The 25,319-nt window shown below is 42.4% G+C and overlaps 1 protein-coding gene across 2 annotated transcripts in view; it reads right to left on the reverse strand.

The window, feature by feature from the left end:
• Positions 1-25,319, reverse strand: part of PDE10A (phosphodiesterase 10A) — a 625,228-nt gene that overhangs the window by 15,363 nt on the left and 584,546 nt on the right. For both annotated transcript variants that reach the window (XM_086708295.1, XM_086708293.1), the window contains 2 exons: positions 24,933-25,088; positions 19,055-19,227 (listed from right to left, as the gene is read on the reverse strand). In XM_086708295.1, coding sequence (XP_086564421.1) covers positions 19,055-19,227; positions 24,933-25,088 — 329 coding nt within the window. The remainder of the gene's footprint in view (positions 1-19,054; positions 19,228-24,932; positions 25,089-25,319) is intronic.

Below are 25,319 nucleotides of genomic sequence, written 5' to 3' on the forward strand. Positions count from 1 at the left end.
CTACCCCGATCCTCTTGTTTCTGGAAGAGAAACGTGAGGTGCAAAGAAGTGAAGCGAGGTCCCCAAGGCACGAGCAGCTGGAGACCAGGCCACAGCGGACACGGGTCTGTCCCCCGAGTCTGGGCTGGGCGGCGGGGGGGCTGTCGCCGGGCGCTGTGCGGACCCCGACCTCCGCGGCTTCGCACCCACACTCTGACTTCCCTTTTCCAAATATGGGTTGGTTTCATCCTTCCTCTCGAAGAAAAAGAAAACACTGCTTAAAGCCTTCCAGCGGACGTCCGCCCTGTAATTTTAAGGGATGTGGTGTAGAGACGTGTGTTTGCCCTGAAGGAAATCTACACCTATGGTCACACCAACTGCTAATGAGGAAGGAATTTTCATATGCCGACTTTAACTTTTGTGAAGCAAATTACCTAAGTTTGAAAAGGCGAATAATGAAGAAAGATACAAAACTGTGTAGCAGGTGAGATATGGCCATTGCCAGCTCAGTGCAATGAGTCTTTGGGATCCGTGGCATCTAAAGGCTGCCTGCTTGTGGCTCACAGATGGTCCCCTTTGGGGGGCACAGTCCTGCCCTGGGTCCAGAGCCCATGTCGACCAGGGCACACGGCACCAACACCTATCCGTCGCTTTGGCAGAGTTTCCGATCTAGTGGTACCCGTTGGCACGATTCCTGGACGTCTGGGGGCCCCTGCTTTGTCTGTGACCTGCGTCTGGGATGCTGATCACTCACGACGTTCCTTGATTTCCCATCAGCCACTTCCTTCAGGCCATTTGCCTCAGTAACGATCTCTTCTACCGTTTTACTTTTCATAAGAACACGTCTCTACTGGGGCAGAACGAGTAACTTTAAAAACGTTGATGAGACTTCTGTGTATCCTTCCTGTGACCCCAAACAGATGCCATGTAAAGTTCCAAACCCCTTAATGTGATCAGGAAACTCCCTATTTTTTTGATGAGCTAGTTTCCTAATCATTTTGCGGTTTCAAGGAAGAATATTTCTGGATTTGGGCTTCTAAACGGGTGAGTTTATTATCTGCTTATTCAACAGGGAAGTTCATTAAACAGAAATAGAACATGAAATAAACCGATTATTCTGTTTCATAAGATTGAAATAATCCAATCTCATTCAATCTGTATTCACATATAGATCTCAACATTTCCTTCTCTTGGCTAAATATTCTAATAAGCTTTGTCTCAAAAAAGATTTTCTAGCTCATAAATCTATGAAACAAGGCATGTTAACAGAACCGGGCGCTGTAAAACACAAGGAACCAATTTTCTCCCTGGAAAGGATTTCACGGTAGCGTTGGTACTCTTAGGGTTGAAAAGATTACGACCCAGTTGTCATTCAGATGTTACTGTCAAAACAACTTAGACAAAACAACTTAACAGTAGTTATTTTACTGTTAAGTAAACAAATAAATAAATAAATAACAGATTACAATTTTTTTATTAAATGCCTTTAATAAGTAAAATTACTTATTTTTCATTCTCAGTGACAAATCAGTTAGACGTTCACGGTTGTCTGGAAATATTAATGTAAAATGGAATCGTTTTATTTCTTTCTACGAGTGGGATATAGGCCCAATGGGGATAGATGATTGATTCATAATGCATTCTAACAACCAACTGTCGAAGGGGTGGGGGTCACGGTTAAGTGTACTGATGATGCGACCTTACATAACCTAGCCACCGAAAGCAACAACGAGGCCAACGTAATGTCACAGATGATTCCGTGGTAAGTAATCTCAGGGGGTTTGACTACATTTATTTACTCCCAACATTCTGAATGTCTCTATGGATCAGGCCCAGTTCTAGTAATGAACCAAGTAGACCCTGCTCTTCTAGAACTAACATTCTAACAGGGAAAAGCAGAAAACCATGTCGAACGTTGCGCTGAACAGGTTTGTAAAAAGTGTTTTGAGAGGCAAAACCACGAAGCTCCGAGAGAGTCCTGAGAGAGATGAACAGGCATGCAAGTCCTGATGTGTCACGAACAAGTGTGGTGTTTGAGGAACAAACGACAAGCCAGTCTGGTGCACATCGGGTGCCGCCCGGTCTGGACACAAGGTGGGAGACCGTTGTTCCAAGTCAGAAGGTCAGACCGTGGAGGATGTGAGCAGGGGGGTGACACGGTCCAGGTTGTGGAGAGATCGCTGTGGACAATCAAGCACACAACCGCAGGGGCCAGGGCAGATGGGGACAGACCGTTGAGGAGGACACCACAGCGGTCCAATGACAGCAGCATGACTCGATGGCAGGAGTGGACAAAGGGAAGGGAAAGGAGGAGGGCTCCGGATATCCGCCTCTCACCAGGGGACACATTTGTCTTCTCGGAGCCATCCTAACCTGAAAATTCTCTTCCCACAGCGGAAGATCACAGGACCACAGAACTCCACACAGGTGGGTTACTGATGGGCAGAAAGGAAGCCCCAGCTCTCCCATACTGCCCCCCCAGCGCCCTCCGACCCCCCGTTCTCTATAAAGTTCATCAGTCAAGGATGATGAATGATGTCCTATTGAAGACAAGTAGAAACGCACAGCTGGACCAGATGAAACAGAATTAACTTTATAAAAGAGTTCAGGTAGAAACATGACGAAATATAAAGAATGAATTCTCTATGGGGCGCCTGGGGGGCTCAGTCGGGTGAGCATCTTTGGCTCAGGTCACGATCTCATGGACTGTGAGTTCAAGCCCCGGGTCGGGCTCTGTGCTGACAGCTCAGAGCCTGGAGCCTGCTTCGGATTCTGTGTCTTCCTCTCTCTCTGCTCCTCCCCTGCTCACTCTCTCTCTCTCTTTAAATTTAAATAAACTTGGGGCACCTGGGGGGCTCAATCGGGTGAGCATCTTCGGCTCAGGTGATGATCTCACGGTCTGTGAGTTCGGGCCCCACATTGGGCTTTTTGTGCTGACAGCTCGGAGACTGGAGCCTGCTTCGGATTCTGTGTCTTTGTCTCTCTCTGCCCCTTCCCTGCTTGTGCTCTGTCTCTCTCTCTCCCTCTCTCAAAAACAAATAAACATTTAAAAAAATTATAAAAAAAATGAATTCTCATATGGTTATTATTACATTTCCTTATTTGTGTTAATATCTGGAATTCAAGAAGAATAAATGGCTCGTTCAATTTCCATACCGAGCTGGGAACGGTAGACTCAGTGTCTCCAACTCCCTATCATCTCTGCTCCCTAGGCTCTGACCTCATTCTGGTCTCCCAAATATCCACTAACATCTTAGCAGTCAAATAACAGACACACAATGAAATTTATTTAAAAACATACTTCCAGCTTATGGGCTACACACATTAACTCACAGAGAGAAAAGTAGCTTTGGAGAAGCATCGTTTTTAAAGACTTTGCAGAGAACCCCTGGCCACTGTGAGTATGGAACAGCTGGCAAGGGAGGCTCCGGTCCTTTGGACCACAGCAGTGCTAACGGCTGGGATCAGGGAAGGGAACAGTTCATGTTTCTTTGGAACAGGAATTACTCAAGCAAGAAAATTAGAAGTGAGATATGAAAACTGGCAAAATTTGGAGATGGCACCTGTTCATTCTGTTCAATGCCCAGCTGAGCGATTCCTGCCGCGGAGGTGAACTCCACCGGCAGCCCGTAGCCCCTGCCGCAGGAACAGCGTCCGGGTGTAGCCGGTGCCCTCTTGGGAGCGTTGGGAGCAAGGCCAGGTCAGTGACAAGGAGGGCTGATGAAACAGACATCTAGTCACAGGGAAGTGACATCTGTGGGAACCCAAGAGGAACAGGGGGCTTTAGAGAACAGCCCATGAGGGCCGCAGCAGCCACGAGGGCGGTTCGGACCCTGCACGAAAAGCCACTGGGACTGCACGCTAGGCCTGCCATCTCTAAGGACAGCACAGAATGGCTCCACTCGAACAAGTTCTTACATACACCGATACAAAATGCCCATAAAGAGATCTATGAAACGCCACCAAAGCCACATCAAATGTGGGAATATTTCATGTACCAACAATTCTAAACTGGACGAAAAGCTTACCCATCACTACACGTATCCCACCGGCTGCTTCTATGAGCTTATCCACTGCTAATCCCCTCAGAAACGACATATGATCTCATCTGCCGGGTTAAAGACCATTATATATATATATATATATTTTTTTTTTTTTTTTTTTTTTTTTTTTTGAGAAAGAGAAAGAGAAAGAGAGCACACAAGCAGGAAGAGGGGCAGAGACAGGAGAGAGAATCCCAAGCAGGCTCTGCGAGTGTGGCTTGATCCCATGACTGTGAGATCACGACTTGAGCTGATATGAAGGGTCAGATGCTTAACCGACTGAGCCACCCAGGCGCCCCTGGCCTTTTCTAGAGCTTCATAAAAATGTTTTCACATAGTACACACTATTTCGCTCAACAAAGTACTTGTGTGACTCATTCATGTTGTTGCATGAATCAGCAGTTCCTAATTTTTTTTTTTTATTGCTGGATAGAACAGTACTCCATTGTATAAATGTCACAAAGTGACTATCCATGCACCTGTTGTTGGAATTTGGGTTCCTTCCAGTTTAGATATATCATGAATAAGGCTGCTGTAAACATTTGTGTCTGAGTCTCTGTGTGAACAATATGCTTTTATTTCTCTTGAGTAACCTAACAGTGGAATCACAAAGAAACACACATTTAGTTTTATAACAAACTTCCAAAGTTCTTTCCAAAGCAGCTGTACGTTTTACCCCCCCACAACCAGTATATTAGTATTTTAGCAGCTCCATACCGTTGCCAACAACTGGGTATCGTTGATCTTTTTAATGTGGCCGGTCTAGTGAATGTGTAGTGGCATATCATGGTATTAACTTGGTTTTCCTTACATCTAAATATGTTGAGCAAAATTTATGTTCTTAGTGGGGGTTGGGTCTGGAAAAAAATCTTTCTATTGCAAGCACTAAAAAAAGGGGGAAAAAAAGAACGACAGATGATACAAAAAAGGAGAGAAAAGGGAATCATATAAAATAATCAATTAAAGCTACAAGAGGTGGGAAAAGAGTGGAAGACAAAAATAGGAACAAAGAACAACTGTGAGGAATAGAAAGCAGTAATAAGCAGGACACATATTAACGCAACCGTGTCAATAATTACTTTAAATGTCAGTGGTCTAAATATACCAATTAAAACAGGTCATCAGAGTAGACCGAAAAACAAGACCCAACCAGACCATATGTTGTCTACAAAAAACCCAGATTAAATATAAAGACACATATAGATTAAAAGTCAATGAAAGGAGAAAGATACCAGGGAACATTATTCATAAGAAAATGGGAACAGCTATATTAATTTCAGACAGAACAGACTTCAGAGCATGGAAAGTTATCAGCAATAAAAAGGAGCATTTTATAATAATAAAGGGGTCATTCTCCACACAGAGAAGGAAACAGTCAACAACACTAAAAGGCAACCGACGGAACGGGAGAAGATATTTGCAAACAACATATCTGATAAAGGGTTAGTATCCAAAATCTATAAAGAACTTCTCAAACTCAACACCCAAAAAACAAACAACCCAGTTAAGAAATGAGCAGAAGACACTGAAAAGACATTTTCCAAGGAAGACATCCAGATGGTTAACAGAGACATGAAAAGATGCTCAACGTCACTCATCATCAGGGAAACAAATCAAAACCACAACGAGATACTGCCTCACACCAGTCAGAATGGCTAAAATTAACAACACAAGGAACAACAGGTGTTGCCAGGATGTGGAGAAAGGGGAACCCCTCTTGCACTGCTGGTGGGAATGCGAACTGGGGCAGTCACTCTGGAAAACAGTACGAAGGTTCCTCAAAAAGTTAAAAATAAAATTACCCTATGACCCAGCAACTGTGCTACTAGGTATTTACTCAAAGGATACAAAAATACAGATTCAAAGTGGTACCTGCACCCCAATGTTTAGAGCAGCATTATCAACAAGAGCCAATCTCGGGAGAGAGCCCAAATGTCCACTGACTGATGAACAGATAAAGAAGACGTGTTATATGCATACAATGGATACAATGGAATATTACTCACCCACCAAAAAAAGAGAACGAAATCCTGTCATTTGCAAGGACGTGGATGGAGACAGAATGTATTATGCTAAGCGAAATAAGTCAATCAGAGAAAGACAAATATCATATGATTTCACTCGTATGTGGAATTTGAGAAACAAAACAGATGAACATATGGGAAGGGTGGGGAGAGAAGAAAAGGAAACAAGCCATAAGAGATGCTTAACAACAGAGAACAAACTGAGGGGTGACAGGAAGGTCGGTGGGAGACGGGCTAAATGGGTGATGGGTATTAAGAAGGGCGCTTGTGATGAGAACTGGGTGTTGCATGCAAGTGATGAACCAATGATTTCTACTTCTGAAACCAATATTGCACTGTACACATTGACTAAAAAAAAGTAAAAACAAACTAAAAAAAGAAAAAAAATGATAGAACTGCTAAGGACAAATAGATAAATCCACTATTATATCTGGAGACTTCAGATTATATCTGGAGACTCAGAAATGGGCAGATCCGGTGAGGGCACGTGAGTATTCAATAACTTCATCAAACCACTGGATATAATTGACATCTGTAGGCTACTTTATCTAACAACTGTAGAAAACACATTCTTGTCAAACTCACTTGGAACATTCACCAAGACAGACTGTTTTCCAAGCCACAGAATACACCTTAACAAATTTAAAAGAATAGAAATCATGCAGGGCATGCTCTTAGACAACAATGGAATTAACGACTTAATCTAGTTATAGCTACCAGTGACAGAAAAATAGCTGGAAAAAATCCCCCATATACCTGGAGATTAAATAAAGCACTTTGAAATAACACTCAGATCCTAGGAGAAATCAAGAAAAAATTTGAAATGTTTATGACTAAATGAAAATGAAAACACAGCTTACGCAACTTCTGGGGTGCAGGGAAAGAAGTGTTTGGAGAGAAATTGATAACACTGAACACGTGCACACTTTAATGAAGATAAAGTAAAAACATCTAAGCTTCTACTTCAGGAAACTAGAAAAAGAGCAAAGTAAATCCAAATCCAAATGAAGCAGAAAAAAAGAAGTAAGAATTAGAGCAGAAATCAATGAACTTGAAAACAGGAAATCAATAGAGAAAATCAACCAAATCAAAAGCTGGGTTCTCTGAAAAGATTAATAAAAATAAACCTCTCTAGCCAGTCTAATTTACAACAACAACAACAACAACAACAACAACAACAACAACAACAACAACAAACCAAAGAGGTAATTTGTACTAGGAATTTGTATCTCATTCTCAGAAATGGGAGAGTGAATGTCACTACAGATTCCACGGCCACTAAAAGGACAATGAAGGGAATACTCTCAGCAACCCTATGCCCACAAATTTGATAACGTGGATGATATGGACCAATGTCTTGAATTTGCCAAAACAAACACAAGAAGAAATAGATAATCCAAATAGGCCGATAGCTATTAAAGAAGCTGAATCAATAATTAACAACCTTCCAAAACAGAAACACCAGACCCAGATGGATTCAGATGGCGAATCCGTCCAAATATTTAAGGAAGAAATTATACTAATTTTCTATAATCTCTTTCAGAGGACAGAAGCAGAGGAAACATGTCCTAACACATTCCATGAGGCCAGCATCACCCTAATACCAAAACTGTGCAAAGACATTACAAGGAAACTACAGAATGGTACCTCTCATGAGTATAAATGCAAAAATCCTCCATATGACACTGTATAAAAAGAATTATATACCATCCCAAGGATGAGTTATTCCAGGTATGTAAATAAATTTCAGTACTCAAAAATCAATTAATGTAATCCATCATACCAACAGACTAAAAAGAAAAATCACAGTATCCTGTCAGTAGATGCAGTAAAAACATTTGACAGAATCCAACAGTCACTCATGAGCTAAGCACGGGGGTTGCAGGGACTGTCTTAACTTGATAAATATCTACAAAAAACCTATAGTCAACATCATACTTAATGGTGGGAAACTCAAAGCTTTCCGACTAAGATCAGGAACAAGGCAAGAATGTTCTCTTTCACTACACCTTTTCAGTACTGTACTAGAAGTCCTTGCTAATGCAATAAGACAAGAAAAAGAAATAAACAATATACTGTTTAAGAAAGAAGGACTAAAACTGCCTTTGTTTACACATGGTATGACTGTCAATGTAGAAAGTTTGAAAGAATCAATAAAACCATTTCTGGAACTAATAAATGATTACAGCAAGGTCACAGGATACAAAGTTAACATAGCAAAGGCAATAATTTCCTATATACCAGCAAAGAACAAGTGACATTTGAAATTAAAAACACATTACTGTTTGCATTAGAATCACCTACAAAATGAAATACATGTTCATAGGGAGAAGCAAAAGCCCCAGGATAGCCAACACAATATGGAAGGAAAACAAAATCGGAGGACAGATACTACCTGACTTCAGTATTTACTATAAAGCTACAGTAATCAAGAAAATGAGGTAGTGGAGAAAGAATAAACAAACGTATCAACGGAACAGAGAGCCCAAAACAGATCCACATAAATATAGGAAAATCATCTGTGACAGAGGCAAAAGCAATACAGTGGAACAAAGTAGTCTTGTCAACAAAGGGTGTTGGAAAAACTGGACATCCACTTGCAAAAAAAAAAGAATCTAGACACAGACCTTAAACTCTTCACCAAAAATTGACTTAAAATGGATCATAGACGTAAGTGTAAAATACAAACCCAAAATACTCTTATACGGATACCAAAGAATAATCTGCTACTATCTTGAAGCTCTCTTCTGCTGGCATTACACTTTGTAAACACTTGGTACTCAGTAAGTGTTGGCATACAGATGGAAAGGCTGATGTCAACCACTGTGCCTGAAAGTACTGCGTGCCTAGCCCTTGAGGACTGGCTGATGGGGAGTTCTCCCAGCTTCTGACTCCTGGTTGTGCTGCACAAGCCCCTGGCGGAGCCTCCACCCCCATGTGGCATCAGTTGATCTCCTGTCCTCTACGGCAGAGCTTGTTTTTTTTTTCTTGCTGTACCCTCCCCCCATTCTGCGACTTCCTCCATGCTGTCCGTCTGTCTTTCTGTTGCTGCAAGTGTTTGCTCTGGCCTAGAAACACCGAGAACAGAAAACTATTCAGTTCTAGGCACGTGTACAAATTCTTCACCTTCCCAATAGCCTGGCCAGTTTCTTCTTACCAGGACACAGTGAGTCTCCGTCTCAGAATTTCTTGAGATTGGCGAGCTGAAGGCTCTTGCTCTTCTCTCAATGGCACCGGCCAGCTCTGATGACGTCCTCACTGAAGGGGCAGGCAACCATGGGATTCCAAGGGCTCCAAGGAACAGGAATGGAACAGAAGGAAGAAGACCTCTTCTGGTGAAGCTCAAAGGCTCCCACCCTGCATACGGGCCCATGTGCCCGCACGTGCCCAGCTTGAGTCAGGACACTAAGCTCACCTTGCCCCATTGGTTTGGGTGTTAGTTCATGGCAGCTCTGATTACAGACAAGATCAAACCATACAGTTTTTGATTCCATGTAAATCTATAGTGAAAATGAGCTTAAAACTGCTTTCTACTATGGTCATTATGACTCTCTTACCTTCCCTTCTCCATCAAACCTTTCAGGAATCATGGCTGGAGAATCTCACTATACCCCACTGTCCCAAGAAGCTGAAAGGTACGATTCCTGGTTTCTTTCCCCAGCAATGAACCTAGTCCTCCCTGCAGGACTGTTATCCCTGATCCAAGGTTAGAACATCCAGTAGGCCATGGTCGGAGACGTTCCCTTACCTAATTGCTACCTATCCAAGAAGGAAGACAGGTGTCTGGTGTAAATTTACCTGGGTGGGGATGAGACAGGACAAGGCAGCCAAACAGGCCCAAAAGGTGGCTGTCCCCTACCCAGGAAGCCTCAGGGAAGTCTCCAGGCCTGGCCAGGGTCTTCCCTCCCCAAACTCAAATCTATTTGCCCCCAGGGTCGGTTGGGCTCTTTTGAGTGGAGAAGACAGAAAAATCACTTAGGCCTCTGTATTAGTCTGTCAGGGTTGCTGCAACCAAGTATCACAGACTTGGTGGCTGAAACAACACAGCACTGTCTCACAGTTCTGGAGGCCAGACGTCCAGATCAAGATGTCTGCAAGGTGGGCTCCTTGTGAGGACCATGAGGGAAGGATCTGTTCCAGACTGCTCTTCTTGGCTTGCAGGTGGCCATCTTCTCCCTGTGTCTTCACACAGTCTTCCGCCATGTCTGTATCTCAATTTCTTCTTCTAAAGATCTCAGCCATACAGGATTAAGATCTACCTCTATGGCCTCATTTTGTCTACCTCTTTCAAGACTGTACCTTCAAATGCTGCCACATTCTGGGAATTAGGATTTCAACACAGGAGTTTTTTGGGGGGGGGGGGGAGGGGGGTGGGGCGGGGGACACAATTCAGCCCATGGCAGTACCTAGAACAAAATTTTATTTTGAGGATGTTCCTGGTCTGGAGCTGAGCTGGGCCAATGTGGATGGCTGTTGCCGTCTCAATCTCTCTCAACCTTCCCATTCCCTCAGATGAAGTCCAACATCCCTTTGTCTCTCTATAGAATCTGCATTGGGCAGAAGTAGGGCAAGTGGCTGTCTTGTTCTTTGTTGCATATCCAGCACCTGGTCTAGGCTTGGCACATTCACATTGTGTGGCTTGACTTTTGACTTCCTTAAAGGTTGTTTTGAAAATTATAAGTTCTTAACATGATAAAGTCCAATCTATCACTTGAAGATTAGTGTTTTTGTCTTGTTTCTTCCAGCTTCATTGAGATATGATTGACAAATAAAAGTTGTATATATTTAGGTTGTACAACATGGTGATTTGATACATGTATACACTGTGAAATGATTACCACAATCAAATTACTTAACACATCCTTCAGCGCAGTAACGTTCGTGTGTATGATAAGAACACTTAAGATCTACCCTCTTAGCAAAATTACAAGTATAAAATACAGTATTATTAACTATAATCACCATGCTATACCTTAGATCCCCAGACATTATTCATCTTACAACTGAAAGCATGTACCTTCTGACCAACATCTCTGAAGGTTAGTGCTTTCTGTGTGCCAAGGAATCTCTGCCTACCCAAGGTCATGAGGCTTTCTCTTGTTTTATTCTAGAGATTTTATAAGTTTAGCTTTTACATTTAAGTCTATCATCCAACTGAAAACTCAGTAACTCAAGAGCCGTTTGTTGAAAAGACTGTCTGTTCCTCCATTGAATTATTGACACCTCGGTTGAAAATCAACAGGCTACATAGTATGCCTTCCGTAACCTGTTCCCTGTTCCATCAATTTACTTGTCTACCCTAACACCAATATGCACTGTCTTGATTACTAGTACTTTATAGTAAACCTTGAAAGCAGGTAGTGTTAAGTCCTCCATTTGGGCTTTCGCTTTGTCAAAGTTGTCTGGACTCTTCTAGACCTTCTGTATTTCTATCTAAACTTGAGGTGAACTTGTCAATGTCTACAAAAAAGCCTGATAGGGCTTCAACTGGGATTGCATTTTTGGAGGAGTATTTGCAGAGAATTGGCATCTTAGCAATACTGACTTTTGCAATTCATAATCATGACACATCAGTCTAGCCATATAGTGCTCTTTCTCTCAAAAATGCTCTGCATTTTTAGTATAGAGATTTATATATCATGTTAAATCTATTCAAGTGTTTTTTTAAAATGACATAGCAAGTAAAAGTGTTTTATTAGCTTCAATTTCCAATTGATAGTTATTCGTATATAAAAATAAATGATTTTTTTTTTAAATGTTGACCATGTATCCCTGTAAACTTGCTAAATTCACTTATTAAGTCTAGTGGACTTTTTGGAGATTCCTTACGATTTTATTTTTAGTAGATGATGGCATGTGATTTACAAATAAGGACAGATTTATTTTTTCCCTTCAACTCTTACGCCTTTAATTCCTTTTCTCACTGTAATGCACTGGCTAGGACTCCCAGCTCAAAGTAGACTAGAAGTGATCATGGTGGGCATCCTTCATTTGCTTTTAGACTTGAGGAAAAAACACTTATATACCACTATCATCATACTGGGTATAGTGTTTTGAAGATGCTCTTTAAGAAATTAAATAAGATCCCTTATATTCCTCGTTTGCTTAGATATTCCCCCCATTAATAAGGGTTTTGTCAAATGCTTTTTCTACAATCTTTTGAAATGATCATATAGTTTCTTCTTTATTTTGAATATTCCTGTGAATTATATTAGCAAATGCTATTCCTGAGATAAAAGCCACTTGTTATATGTTTTTTGTGTGTGACTGAAATTGTTAGACTTTGTTATAAATTTTACATCTATGTCTATGAAGAATATTGATCTTTAATTTACTATTTCTTTTTTTTCCCTTTCTTTCAATGTTTATTTATTTTTGAGAGAGAGTGTTAGCAGGGGAGGACAGAGAAAGAGAGACACAAATCTGAAAGAGACTCCAGGCTCTAAGCTGTGCAGAGCCTGACGCAGGGCTCGAACTCAGGAATGCCGAGATCATGACCTCAGCCGAAGTCAGAAGCTTAACCGACTGAGCCACCCAGGCGCCCCTTTGATTTTTCTGTAATGTGCTTGTCAGATGTTGGTATCAGGATTATGCAGGTTTCATAAAATAAGGTGGTTACAATTCCCTTCTTCATAAACATTTTGTATAAGATTGATATTCTTTCTTCCGTAAATGTTTGACAGAATTCACAAGTGAAACCATGAGAGAGCCACAGAGATTGTGGTCCCAAATCTGGATTCCTATTTCCCTCATATCCTTAGTGACCTATGGACCAAGGTCAAAACAGAAACAGAAACCACCCTAAAAATGCTTAAAGGCACGAATCTGTAAGTTTAGAGTGATCCATAAAGAATTTAATTGGCTGCTAGAGTAACAGTCAATTATCTTCAGAGAAAGGTAACAGAATCCAGAAAGATAACACAGCATATTATCCACAATGTAGTAAATAAATAAATCTTTAAAAAAATTGGAAAATGTACTCCATGATCTGGAGAAAAAATAGTCAACAAAAAAGGTTCATAGAAAACTCAGATGGTGAAAGTGTGAAGAATTTGTAAATAACTGATATGTCAAAGAATCTTCAGAAAAATATGTATTTGAGTACAAAGGGTGAAGAGATAAGGAATTTTCAGAGACACATAAAAGCTACAAAAATGAACCCAAAAGAAATCTCAGAACTGAAAAGCACACTATATAAGCTAAATAAACTAAAATACACCACTGGATGGAGGTAACAACAGACTGGGAAGAACACTGGAAAGGATCAGTGGAATTAAAGACACAGACCAACCAATTAACCCAAACAGAGGGACAGAGAAGAGAAAGACTGAAACCACAATGCAGAGTTTTAGCAGCCTCTAAGATGGCATTAAGCGATCTCTCACATGCATAATGGGAGCTGCAGGGGAAAAAAGTGATAAATGGGGCAGAAAAAATATTTGAAGAAATATAACGGTGGAAAGTCGTCTACATGTCACTGAAATCGGCAGCCCACAGTCCCAGATGGCTCAGTGGAAGGACCTCAAGCAGGACCAGGAGCCAGAGGAAATCTTAAGAGCAGCCAGAATAAAAAGACATGTTATATACAGAAGAATAACCATTAAAATGACCACTGACTTCTCATCAGGAAAAAAAAATGAAGGCCAGGAGACAACTGAACATTTTTAAAATGCTAAAAGAAAATCTGTCAACTTAGAATTGTCAGTCCTGCAAAAATCTGAAAAGTAAAGCCAAAATAAAGGTTTTTTTCAGATAAACAAAGGCCGAAACAAACTGCTGTCAACACATACTTTAAGAAATGTTAAAGGAAGTTCTCTAGACTAAAACAAGATGATACCAGATAGAAATCTGGAACTGCTCAAATAAATGCAAAGCACTGGAAACTGTGTGTGTGTGTGTATATATATATACATATATATGTATGTATATATATGGGAAAATATGACAGATTATTTTTCTTTCTTTTTAACTCTTTAACAACCAGTTGACTATTTAATTGAAAATGTTAGCAACCTATCTGGGATACAGAACAAATGTATCAGTATAATACTTAGCAACAGCATAAAAGACAAAAAGGGGTATAAGTGGGTTGTTTTTTAAGGTTTTTACATTATACAGAAATGGAATGATACAAATTCAAAGACCCTGATAAAAATGAAGACAGTAAATTCAAGAGCAACCACTTAAAACATAAAGAGGTGTAACAATAAAAGCCAGTTAGAAGGGGCACCTGGGTGGCTCAGTCAGTTAAGCGTCCGACTTCGGCTCAGGTCATGATCTTGAGGTTCATGGGTTCGAGCCCCACGTCGGGCTCTGTGCTGACGGCTCAGACTGAAGCCTGCTTCGGATTCTGTGTCTCCCCCTCTCCCTGCCCCTCCCATGCTCATGCTCTGTCTCTCTTTGTCCCTCAATAGTAAATAAACGTTACACTCAAGGCAGCTAACTCAAGGCAGGAGAGGAGGGACAAAGAACAAAGCGTTAAAGAGAAAACAAGCAAGGTAATGAGACAACCACACACACAGTAACTTTAAATGCAGACAGACTGAACGGTCCATTGTGAAGTTCGTAATTTCGGGCCTCAACTACTGCTGGGAACAAGACACACTGTAAATAACGAGACAGGGAGGATGACAGTAGAGGGGCGGAAAAGAATAAAACAGTAAGCATACAGAAGCTGGGGTGGCTCGTAACACAGAAGACCTCAAAGCAAGAAGCATTACAGACAAAAAGAGAACTGATTTCACCCTGATAAGAGGGCAAATCACCAAGAACACACAACAAACATAAATGTGTAAGCACCTAATAAAGTTTATAAACACATGATGTGAAATTGAGAAATATACAGACATTCATAACTTTATGGAGACTGGAAGTTGTATTTCCAGTTAAAAATGGGGGAAGAAACATTCATAGGTGATAAAAATCTGTAAAACGACTGTATAAACTTTACCAAGAAACCGACAGGACCTGTGTAGACAAACTATAAAATGTGGTCAGTATTAAAGGCTCATGCCAATGTCTTTGAAGACAATATACTTACATTTATAAACACAGCCACAATCAAAATGCCAACGTGGATATTTTTAACTGACAGCAGGATATTTTTTTCTTTCTAAGTATTTGCAATGAGGGGGATAAAAGTCATGATGTCTATAATTTACATTCAAGTGGCACATTGCAAAAGAAAGGTAAAAATATATGGTAAAATGTCAACAATTTTTGAATGCAGGAAGTGGGTATAAATTGCAGACTTTGAATATAATTTCTACTTCTTTGTAAGTCTGCAAATTTTTTATTATTTTTTAATTTTTTTTTCTTTTTTTTTTTTCTTTCAACGTTTATTTAATTTTTTTGGGACAGAGAGAGACAGAGCATGAACAGGGGAGGGGCAGAGAGAGAGGGAGACACAGAATCAGAAACAGGCTCCAGGCTCCAGGCTCTGAGCCATCAGCCCAGAGCCTGACGCGGGGCTCGAACTCCCGGACCGCGAGATCGTGACCTGGCTGAAGTCAGACGCTTAACCGACTGCGCCACCCAGGCGCCCCAAGTCTGCAAATTTTTTAATAAAAATGTTAAAAATGCATTTATTAACCAACAATTTCAACAAAGTTTTTGGAAGGTAAATGGAAGATGAAGATTATCTTACCGGGTATGTATGATAAATTTCAACATAGTTACAGTAATCAAAACAGTATGATCACAGTTGAGGATTAGATAATTAGCATTTAAATGATTTAAGGAATCCAAACAATTATTCAAGTTTATATGAGAACTTCAACCAGTGGAAGAATGAATTAATTCAACGGTATTGATTCAACCCACCAGGAATAAATAAAAGACATAACTTCAGAAGAACTAAGATCTAACTATGAAAGTCAAAATTATAAAAATATATGAATAGAATTTTAAGTACTATTTATATTACTGTGAGGACAGGGGAGGCCATTTTAAGCAAGACAGAAAACCAGATTTGATAAAAACAAACGAAAGATTTGGCCTCATGAAATTAAATATCTTTATGGTCAGAAGAATTTCCGAATAGAATTTTTGAAAATGACCTAAAGAAAATGTTTGTGACATAGAGAAACTTTTAGTATCCTTAATAATATATATAATGCAAACTGATTTATAAAAAAGTAAGCAATTCAACAAAAAATACAAAAGTTCTGAGCACACACATACATAGAAGTAGGAACAATAAATAGTCAACAAAAAATGAAATGATCTTTAATGCAGTGAGCTATCAGAAAATGGCATTATTTAATGACCACTGGTTTTCACCCATATGTTAGGACAAGTGTGAGTTTCTATAATCCTTTTAGAAAATATATTATGTTCATAAATTTCTAGCACCATGCACTACACAACACATATTTTTAAAGGACCACTAGGTCGGGGCGCCTGGGTGGCTCAGTCGGTTAAGCGGCCAACTTTGGCTCAGGTCATGATCTCGCGGTCCGTGGGTTCGAGCCGCACGTTGGGCTCTGTGCTGACAGCTCAGAGCCTGGAGCCTGTTTTGGATTCTGTGTCTCCCTCTCTCTGACCCTCCCCCGTTCATGCTCTGTCTCTCTCTGTCTCAAAAATAAATAAATGTTAAAAAAATTTTTTTTTAAATAAATAAATAAAGGACCACTAGGTAACACTAAGTAAGCAAGTTTACTGCAGCTTTATTTGTATTGCAAAACTAGAAATGTCTAACCATCAATATAGGGAAAGGTTTAACAAGCCTTTATGTATACTCTATACTACAAGATGTTACATATATTTGTGTGTATATGTATATATACATATGTATATACATATATACATATGTACACACACACACACACACACACACACACACACACACACACACACACACGCAAGTGCCTGGGATGATATTATGCCAAATAGACTGTTGGCATGGAATGCAGAAGAACAGAATATTCTTCTTCTAGCAAACCATAAGAGACTCTTAACTATAGAGAACAAACTGAGGGTTGGTGGAAGAATGGGCTAAATGGGTGATGGGCAGGGTCCCCTGGGTGGCTCAGTCGGTTGGGCATCTGACTTCGGCTCAGGTCATGATCTCGCGGTTTGTGAGTTCGAGCTCCGCGTCGGGCTCTGTGCCGACAGCTCGGAGCCCGGAGCCTGCTTTGGATTCTGTGTTTCCCTCTCTCTGCTCCTCCCCCACTCATGCTCTCTCTCGATCACACTATGTTAACTAGAATTTAAATAAAAATTTGAAGAGAAATACAAAGAACATTCTTCTTATATATACTTCTGCCCTTGTTGAATTGTTAAGACAAACATGCATTACCTTTCAAATTATTAACTGCCCCCAAATTATTTAATCTTCTACAACTAGACAGTATACACCACTAAGACACACACAATATGCACTAAGCGCAAAATATAATATTTGCAATTAGATTTTTTAATTTTCTATTTTATAATATTATTGTAACCATTTTGCTAAAAATATATACAAGAAACTTGGTATTAATTACACGGTTCTTACTTATAACCTAAAAAAAAAAGATGTACGCTAATGGGTTTGGGTAAGCCGAAGACTACCTTCCTGCAGGGTAGTATTTTCCCCATCTTATCACCGCTATAAGAAAGAACTGTGAACAAACACCTGTTCCTACAAGAGCTGCACACAAAGCCTGTTGCAGGTTCAGAGACACGATCATTGTAGATCACGGGCGTCCCTTGGGCTGCAGGCGGAAGACGTTTGTGCTGCGAAGAACCTTTGTGGCCCTTCATGACACACTGATCCCTTCCATGATGCCGGGAGGGCCCTGACAGTGTGTTCACACTGCCTGAGGGGAAAATAAGATGTCTCTGTTTTCTTGAAACAAGGTTCCCCAGATTGTGTAAGTTTCAGGCTCCACAAAATCCGGATCTGCCTGTCTGAAGGCGGACTGAACCACCCACAACTGTGGCTTACCCAAAGGAATTGACAGCATTATATCCTGTGTATATAATATTCTTGAAAAGGGCAACTTTTATCCGTAGTCATTAGTAGACTTCGTGTTTTGTGTTTGTGGTACCTGAGTGGATGGCTTCTAAAACCCTTCAAACAGACTCCTCCAGAAAGAAATGTTCCGATCAGTCCTTAACGCATCACGGAGGAAGAACGAAAGCATCCGGACAAAGAGAATACAGACCCAAGTTCAGCAGGACTAGAAGAGATCGCTAAACGGACGTCCACAAATCTCAGATAAAGACGGCATCACTTAAGATGGCCTTGGTCACAAACGGAAACGGCAAAGGGAAAGTCTTAGCGATAAAAGCTGGCGGTCACACCTCCCAAGTGACAAGCAGGAAGGTTAGCCAGCGGACAGAGGTCTAATGTACAGCCGGTGGCCAGCTTCACAGTGAACACACCTCAGGTATTTCTGAATCCACCGGGCAAGAGACACCTTCTCAGAAAAAATAATTTCCGACTAATTTCGCTGGCTGCATTAGAGCATTTTAAGTAATCTAACCCCTCTTGTGACTCCATGTCCGAAATGCGCTTCCGGATTGCCACTCGGCTTCCCAAGTGATCTGACCACACCGAATGCCCATATTCTGATGCCGGTAACTAGAATACACGTTTGTAGATCAGTAAAACGGAATCCCGGTTTTATACGTCAATCACATTGGCTTGGCCAAGATGATCTGGTTTCTGAAAAATGAATCCATTTTCATCAGAGTTTGAATCTGTGAAGCCCAAGACTAAAAACCCTGGACTGAAATAAATTCAAGGAGAGGCCTCTTGGCAAGCACCCGTTCCTGGGTGAGCGGTTGAAATCGCAACTCATATTTTAATTATCCCCACCGTGGACTCAGCAATTGTGTCAGACAAGGAAATATGCAAAGTCAGCATAAAGTGCACGTGACCCAAAAAGAAAACACACAATTTCTTTTACATTTCTGCTTTCAAATACAAACGTATGCTAAACTGCATTTCTGTTTTTAAGGATACGCTCATTCAGGTAATACTTCCTAGGCTTCTAAACTTTGAAAAATTATTTTTACCTATGTGATTGATTATTAAGGTTTAGTGATCCGGTCTGGTACATCTCCTCCAGCTGCTTCCTGTTTCCAAAGTACAAAGCAAGGTCCGTGGCAATGATGGCTTTACGGATGATCTCAAGCACCTGTTCGTATTCACTGGAGCTGAGGGTGGAGAAGATATTGTGCCCTTCCAGCTATGGAAAAAACACAAAGAAACACCACCAATAGGAAGCACAAGCTCTCATCTCACGACACGTCCCCGTCCCGTCACGTGAAACAACACAGTTTGGCCAGTGGCATCTGGCACACAAATGACACGTTTGGGGGAAACAAAAGAACAGTTTGTAATGATGAAGGAAATCAACGTTGCGGTTTCTCTTTAGGCTACAAAGCCCAAGCTACCGCGTAAATGCATCCTTTAACGACCGTAACATCATTCGCTACCACAAAATCCCAGGGATTCGAATACACACCTTGGTGTTGGATAGTTCTAGTCAGTAATTCAAGGACTAGAAAATGCATTTAAGTAAAGGACATTTCTTCTTAAACTAATGCAAGCCTTTGGTCATTTTTTATATTATACTGGAAATTAATGGGCTTAAAAAGTCACGTGTATCTTTGTCCACTTCAAGTCTAATGAACAGTAAACATTTTCCATATCCTAAAACAAAATGTCCCACAACCTCAAAATAGTTAAGTTAGGCATATTAAAGTTTCTCTCTACAGGCAACAGCACTTTCACGTAAAGCACACATCATTGAGGTGCAGACACTGGGGCCCAACCTCTCTTCTGTTCTCATGGGAGGTGGGACAGGTAGACCGTCAGCCTAGACAAGACCAAAACGTGGGTCATTTGGACTGTATTTCGTCAGAAGCTATTCTTTTGCTTATGAAATCTCTTAAAAACTTTTTATAATAACTTCTTCCTCTGAGAATTATAAGCCTTTATTGGTAATTGAGATAAAAATGGGCCAATTTGTTCAAACAAGAAAGACTGAAATAATAAAGACGCATTCAACTGTGGGCTCATCAATTACTGTTCAATTATTCATGATTAGCCAACACAATCTTACTGTAATCGATGGTTAATTGCTTTCACTTGTTTTAAGCTGTCTTTATTGGCTGATTCGTTAAAAACTTGAAATTATGAAAGTGTACTTTTTTACAAAGTCAGACATCTCACTAAAACATTGTCACCTTCCCACTATGCTGAAACAAGGCTGTACATGCACCACTCGTTTTCTTGTTCTTTTTTTTTTTTAAGTTTATTGACTTATTTTGATAGGGAGAGAGAAAGAGAGAGACAGAGAGCATGAGCAGGGGAGGGGCAGAGAGAGAAAGGGAGCGAGAGAATCCCAAGCAGGCTCCATGCTGTTGGCGCAGAACCTGACATGGGGCTCCAACTCACGAACCACGAGATCGTGACCTGAACCGAAATCAGGAGTCAGATCAGCCGACTGAGCTGCCCACGTGCCCCTGCACCACTTGTTTTCTATCACCAGAATCTTTCTTACCTACTCTTAAGCTTTTATAAATATTTACATTATCCTATGATAAATGCAGCAAATGGAGTTAGTTCTAGTTGGCTATTTTCTTCTTTGAAGACAGACAGTGGGGGAAGGAACAGAGGGGGGAGAGAGAGAGAGAGAGAGCGAGCATCTCAAGCAGGCTCTGTGCTGACTTGGGGGCTCGATCCCACGACCCTGGGATCATGACCTGAGCTGAAGTCAAGAGTCGGATGCTCTGCCAACTGAGGCACCCAGGTGCCCCAGACTTGGGTATCTTCCAGACAATAACGATAGGAAGGCGTGACGTCTGCGGAACATTTTAAATTGAGAAGGCGTTTTCATACGTGTGATTTCACTCTCAAGCCATAAAACTGCGCGACTCTGATGTCTGGCTGAGCTGAAGTATCTGCTGAAACAGCACAAGCCTCTTCTGTGACCGCAGAGCAACGGCAGAGTTTCACATCAACCGGCCGCATCGGCGATTTGAGCCGCACGATCTCACCGGCGGCCACCTTGGTGGACGCTCAATGGAGCCAAAGGGTCCACGTGACGGCAGACAGGGCCTCGGCACAAGGAAGAGCCACCAGCCCCGTCGGCCACCACGGGGAGGGGACTCGGGCTCTGGGAAGGTGGACGAATTCCGTGAGCTGTTAAGCCCCGTCCCACGTCCACTCACCGAAATCTCAGGGCAGGAGGCTAAAGAGCCCCGCTCTGCCTGCTGCTAGGAAGCCTGCTTTGCTCTCATCTGCCCCTAATTCCAGCGAGGCGGCTGGGCCGTTTCAATACTTTGTCACCCGTGCTCCCCAGCTATTACCACGTATCAGACTGGTGTGGGTCCTTGGAACACGTGCACCACTGTCTGAGGGGGAATCACACGTGACACGCATGTAATGCTTCATTCTATCAGCAAAGGACCATTATGTGATGACGTCTAAACATATTCTACCACACAGTTGACAAAACGGGGACCTCTTAGCCTGGGTTCCAGAAATCCTCTCAGGGACCACAAAGTTGTGAACTCACTGCAAATATATATACATATATGATATATATATATATATATCACATCCAGCATATGATATATTGTATATTATATATGGATATTATATACATCATATCATATGCTGAACATGTCCTTCGTAAGCACAGTATTTCATCGGATTCTCAAAAGTGTAAGTATCCATGATCTGTGGCAGAGGGAGACCCATTTTAAAGGATCTGTATATTTGTTGGCGACTTCAGTTTATTATGTCTTTGACTACTTTTTGATATTAAAGGGAATTCGGTGGAAAAGCTCAGGAGAGGATCTTCACAATGAAAAGTAGTAACGAGGATCCTTTTAGTTCCTCCTTCAATATTTTGCAAGAGCAAAGGCAATAAATGAACACCAAACAGTAAGTGGCCCCTTCCCTTCAAGAAGATCCAGTCTATACTCTTCAGCATGTTCTTTTCTTCCAAAGCACAGAAAATAAGGACACACAGTAACCACATGCAGCAGATAAACAGCTTGAACTCTTTTAAGAGCTCTAATTTCCCATCAGTGAGCTTGATGAAACCCCATTAATGCTTTTACGTATCAACTGGTAAGTTTCCCATAATCTCCCAGGTTACAGTGTCAGAGGTTTATTTTATGCGAATTCAAGCCAGTTCGTCCCATTTTGCATCAACCAGGCATAAGACCACCAGCATTTTACACGCAGAAATGACTTGGGTGCGACACCTGGGCGCTGTTGCTTACCGGCCGTGTCGTTCCCACCACGAAATGAACGTACGTGGGCGCTCATCTGGCACGTACTCAGCCCGCAGTGTCTCCCCGGGTGTGAGGGTACTTGCAGCATACTTAGTACCTACTCTAGCCGTGGCCCTAAACGAGGGAAGTGCACCCTTGGAGGAGTTCACAGTGTAGCGGGAGAGAGGCAGAGAAGCACGACGGGAGACAGGTGCAGTCAAGGGCTCCGGGAGAGCGTGGGTGGGGACACGGATTCTGAGGGACCAGGAGTCACACGTGAGCGGGGAGCAGCGTGCGACCACACGTGTTCGGTGGGAACCACACAATTTCCGTGCTGCTCAAGCGCATCGTCTCCACAGAGAAACGGTGACAGGGGGCCAGAGTTCCAACAGAGGCCTCATGTCAGAACTGAAATAATCATGGGAAGGTAGTTAGTAGGGTCACGACAGGAGGAGGCCTGTTTTAGGATAATCACTGGCTACAACACGGGTAGCAGGTAGGGTAGGACGGGAGCAGGTGGGCATACTCACCCATCTGTCCTCGGCAGGCTTTTACAGATTATTATTAATCATAAATCGTTCTCCCCAAAGCCCTGTGCTGCTTAGCTCTATCAAAGAGATTCCTCAGGGAAGGCCTGGGAGCTCAGCTTTCAATACCCCATGCCCACCAAGCGAGCTCACCCCCCAGCCACGCGGCCCGGGTGCGTGCGAGTCTCACCACAGGAAGCCACAGGCTGAATCATTCGGGGGACGTGAGATGAACAAAGCCCGTGGCGTTGAGCATTCGCGACCGCCACAGCTTGATGCGCATTCTGGTATCTGATCACCTACTGTATCAAACCACGTGCTAGGACTGTAATTAAGAACTCAGGGTTTGGGGTAAAACAATTCTAGTTTTTAATCCTGGTCCGTTACTCACTAGCTGTATGGTAACGGACAAGTTACTTAGCCTCTTCGATGTAGATTACTCTCATCTGTAAAATGGAAATAAATGGTAATAAAAATCAATGTGCTAATATGTGCACAATTCTGAAGTTTCTGATTTCTTTATGTATACCGAGTATTAAGTAATAACTATCAGAGTATTTATACTGAATGCCTGATGAGTGACTGAATGATTACTCTGACGATGGTGGTGACGAAAAGGACCAAATCTCCAGGATGACTTCTGCAGTCAGAGCAAAGGGGGGAGTAAGGACACTTGGCAAATACACACCTACGCCCACAGCTCAGTTTGGTAGCCAAAGATCACTTCTATCCATTCAGAAGGCATCCGCAGAAAAGGACAGATTTAAGCTGGCCTCTGTACCATTATATACCAAATTATTTATCTTCTGTCGGGCCATGTTGACAGGGGAAGGATAGTTCCAGATCCACAGTCATTGGGTATCTGTGGAGATCAGGACAGGGGCAGGCAAAACCTTCCATAATCTTTTATACAGATACACAGAGGTATCACGGACATCCATGCAATCTAACAATACATTACTGTCTCATAGTTTAGTGACTGGAACCTGGAATTTTTACTGTTCCTCTTGGATATCACCTTAAATCGGTCAAGTCTGGAGCGGTCTTGACAAAACATAAAACTGGCCGGCCCTGGTGACGGGACGTTGGGGGCGAGGGGAACAATGACTCCAAGGTCAGCCCCCTGCGGCGGCTGGGTGGTGGAGGCCGCCCCCATTTTGGTCACATCGGACGCTGAGTTGAGGTGTCTGGAGAGAGAAGTCTCCCTGCGCCCTGGTCTGAGACGCTGGTGTGACAGCCACAGCCTATCGGTGACCACGAGGACCCCAGAGAGAAGGCGGGGGGAGCAGGGAGAATGGCAGTGTGAGGGCAGAGCTCTGGATGCAGACCTCCCTCAGTCCACACCGAGAGCTCCAGTGGGGGGGGGGGGGGTGGGGACAACTTGTCTTTGTTCTTACTACAACCCCTGGGCCTAAAATGGGTGTTGGCGGCTGGGAGGAGCTCAATGAATATGTTTGCTATCAAAATGGAATTCAAGGGGGCAGTTAGATGGGTCTGAGGAGAACTACTCAGAGAAGTATCCTAAGCATAAAATGTCAAATCAGCAGAGAGTACGGTAATTTCCAGAAAAGGAAGGAAGCCTTTCCTGAACAGAGATAGGCCCATCTGTTTATGACCCTGATACGCCTTTCCCTGTCACAACCCCCACGGGAGGTTTTAGGTCACGTCAGGGTATGGATTCGGTGACGCTGTCTGAGTCTAGGTCAAGTAGCAAGAACACCTTAAAGGCGGCAAGTTGAGAAGAATGCACACAAAAGAACTAAAAGGACTTCCGTGCACTTAAACCTGGACCTGCCCAACCCTCCAGGTGTACGTCCAGTATGTCGGGGTTTGAGAACATGACGATCCGTATGAAGAAATACAACACGCGAAACACACTTTGCCTTAGAGGAGCACCTACTTCAAACTCGAACGTGGCCGCAAAACAGATACGTATTCAAAACCTTCACCGAGGGTTCATGGTCAGAGCGCCCCACAATTACCTACTGAGGATTTACACACGAGGTTCTGCGGGGACGTACAGCTGCAGCTGTTGAAGGAGGCCCAACCGAAACCCCGCGTTTACTCGGAACCACTAGAACCTCCCGGGAGGGGACCGCGGAGGCCGCGGGCGGGCAGGCGGTGTGAGGTCTCACCTGCAGGATGGACACCGTCTGGGAGAAGTGGTGCTGTTCCATGGTGGACGTAGAGTAGAGGGCGGCCAGGGGGTGATCAAATTTCTGCAGGTAGCTGTTACTGAAGCCCCTGTGGTCCAGGTCGTGACACAGACACGCAATTAGCAGCCCTTTGCGCTTAAAAAAAAAAAAAAAAAATCCAGTGCACAGATGTTCAGAACAAAGAAGCGGATAGGAGAAGATTTACAGCTTATCATTCCTATCGTGGGGACAGAGTCCTGCCATTGGAACAGCCAACATCCTTAGGAATCTCTGAAGTTCCACATGATCTGTCTTCTTTCTTAACCTCTTTCGTTGTTTTTCTGCTTTTAAAATAGACAATTGAATCATTCTTGAGTGTTCCTGCCC

This window comes from Puma concolor, chromosome B2, assembly GCF_028749965.1.
Source record: "Puma concolor isolate L17-30 chromosome B2, mPumCon1.1.hap2, whole genome shotgun sequence".
Lineage (NCBI taxonomy): Eukaryota > Metazoa > Chordata > Mammalia > Carnivora > Felidae > Puma > Puma concolor.